The 882-nt window shown below is 59.6% G+C and overlaps 1 protein-coding gene across 1 annotated transcript in view; it reads left to right on the forward strand.

Moving 5' to 3' along the window:
• The window catches only part of PATL1 (PAT1 homolog 1, processing body mRNA decay factor), a gene marked incomplete at its 5' end in the record, with an annotated part of 12877 nt that overhangs the window by 7533 nt on the left and 4462 nt on the right, over window positions 1-882 (forward strand). Inside the window, 1 exon segment of the mRNA XM_035895645.1 lies at window positions 559-707. Within this exon segment, the coding sequence (XP_035751538.1) occupies window positions 559-707 (149 nt within the window).

Below are 882 nucleotides of genomic sequence, written 5' to 3' on the forward strand. Positions count from 1 at the left end.
AAGGGGCCATGGGCACAAACTGAAGCAGAAGAGGTTTCAGTGTAATACGAGGAAGAACTTGTTGACTGTGAGGGTGATGGAGCCCTGTCCCAGGCTGTCCAGGGGGGCTGTGGAGTCTCCTTCTCTGGACATATTCAACCCCCGCCTGGGTGAAGTCCTGTGTAACATGCTCTAGGAGAGCCTGCTTGAGCAGGGGGGTTGGACTGGGTGATCTCCCAAGGTCACTTCCAACCCTTGCCATTCTGGGATTCACCCTGCCCCAAAACAGCCTGGATGGGCTTTGCAGGGTCCAATACTGACTCGCAGCTGCGAGGCGGTAACGTCTCAGCCTTCTGCAGCCACCGTGCAGGTCACAGAGTCCCTGCTCGGTCTGCTCTCGCGCTGGGTCTGAAGGAGGCTTTGGCATGGTTGAGGCCAGGATACGCGGTTCCTGTAGCAGCAAAGGAGACGGGAGGGCCCTGGCTGGGGCCGGGCACGTCCCGGATCTCTGTGGAGCAGGGCTGGGTGTATCCCATCGTGGATCCCTGTGCCCTGCCGTGATCGCAGTCTCTCCTGCAGACGTACAGCCTCCTCCTGGACGTGGAGGATTATGAGAGACGCTACCTCCTGAGCCTGGAAGGCGAGCGGCCGGCCCTGATGGGCGAGAGGAAGCAGAAGATCTGCGATATGTACGACAATCTGAGGGGGAAGGCGCCCGGGCAGGAGAGGTGAGCAAAGGCGGCATCGACATCTGTGACTTGGCTAGGAGCTCACACAGTCATGGGCACTCGCAGCTGCTGAAATTGGCTTTCCAGGGACCTGTTGCCCAAAGAAGAATCAGGCTGATTCTTCCAGGAGCGTGTTGGGAACTGGGGGGGGAAATAACCTTCCCCCCCCCCCCCT

The sequence above is a fragment of the Egretta garzetta genome, unplaced genomic scaffold, assembly GCF_000687185.1.
Source record: "Egretta garzetta isolate BGI_Z169 unplaced genomic scaffold, ASM68718v1 scaffold1006, whole genome shotgun sequence".
NCBI lineage: Eukaryota > Metazoa > Chordata > Aves > Pelecaniformes > Ardeidae > Egretta > Egretta garzetta.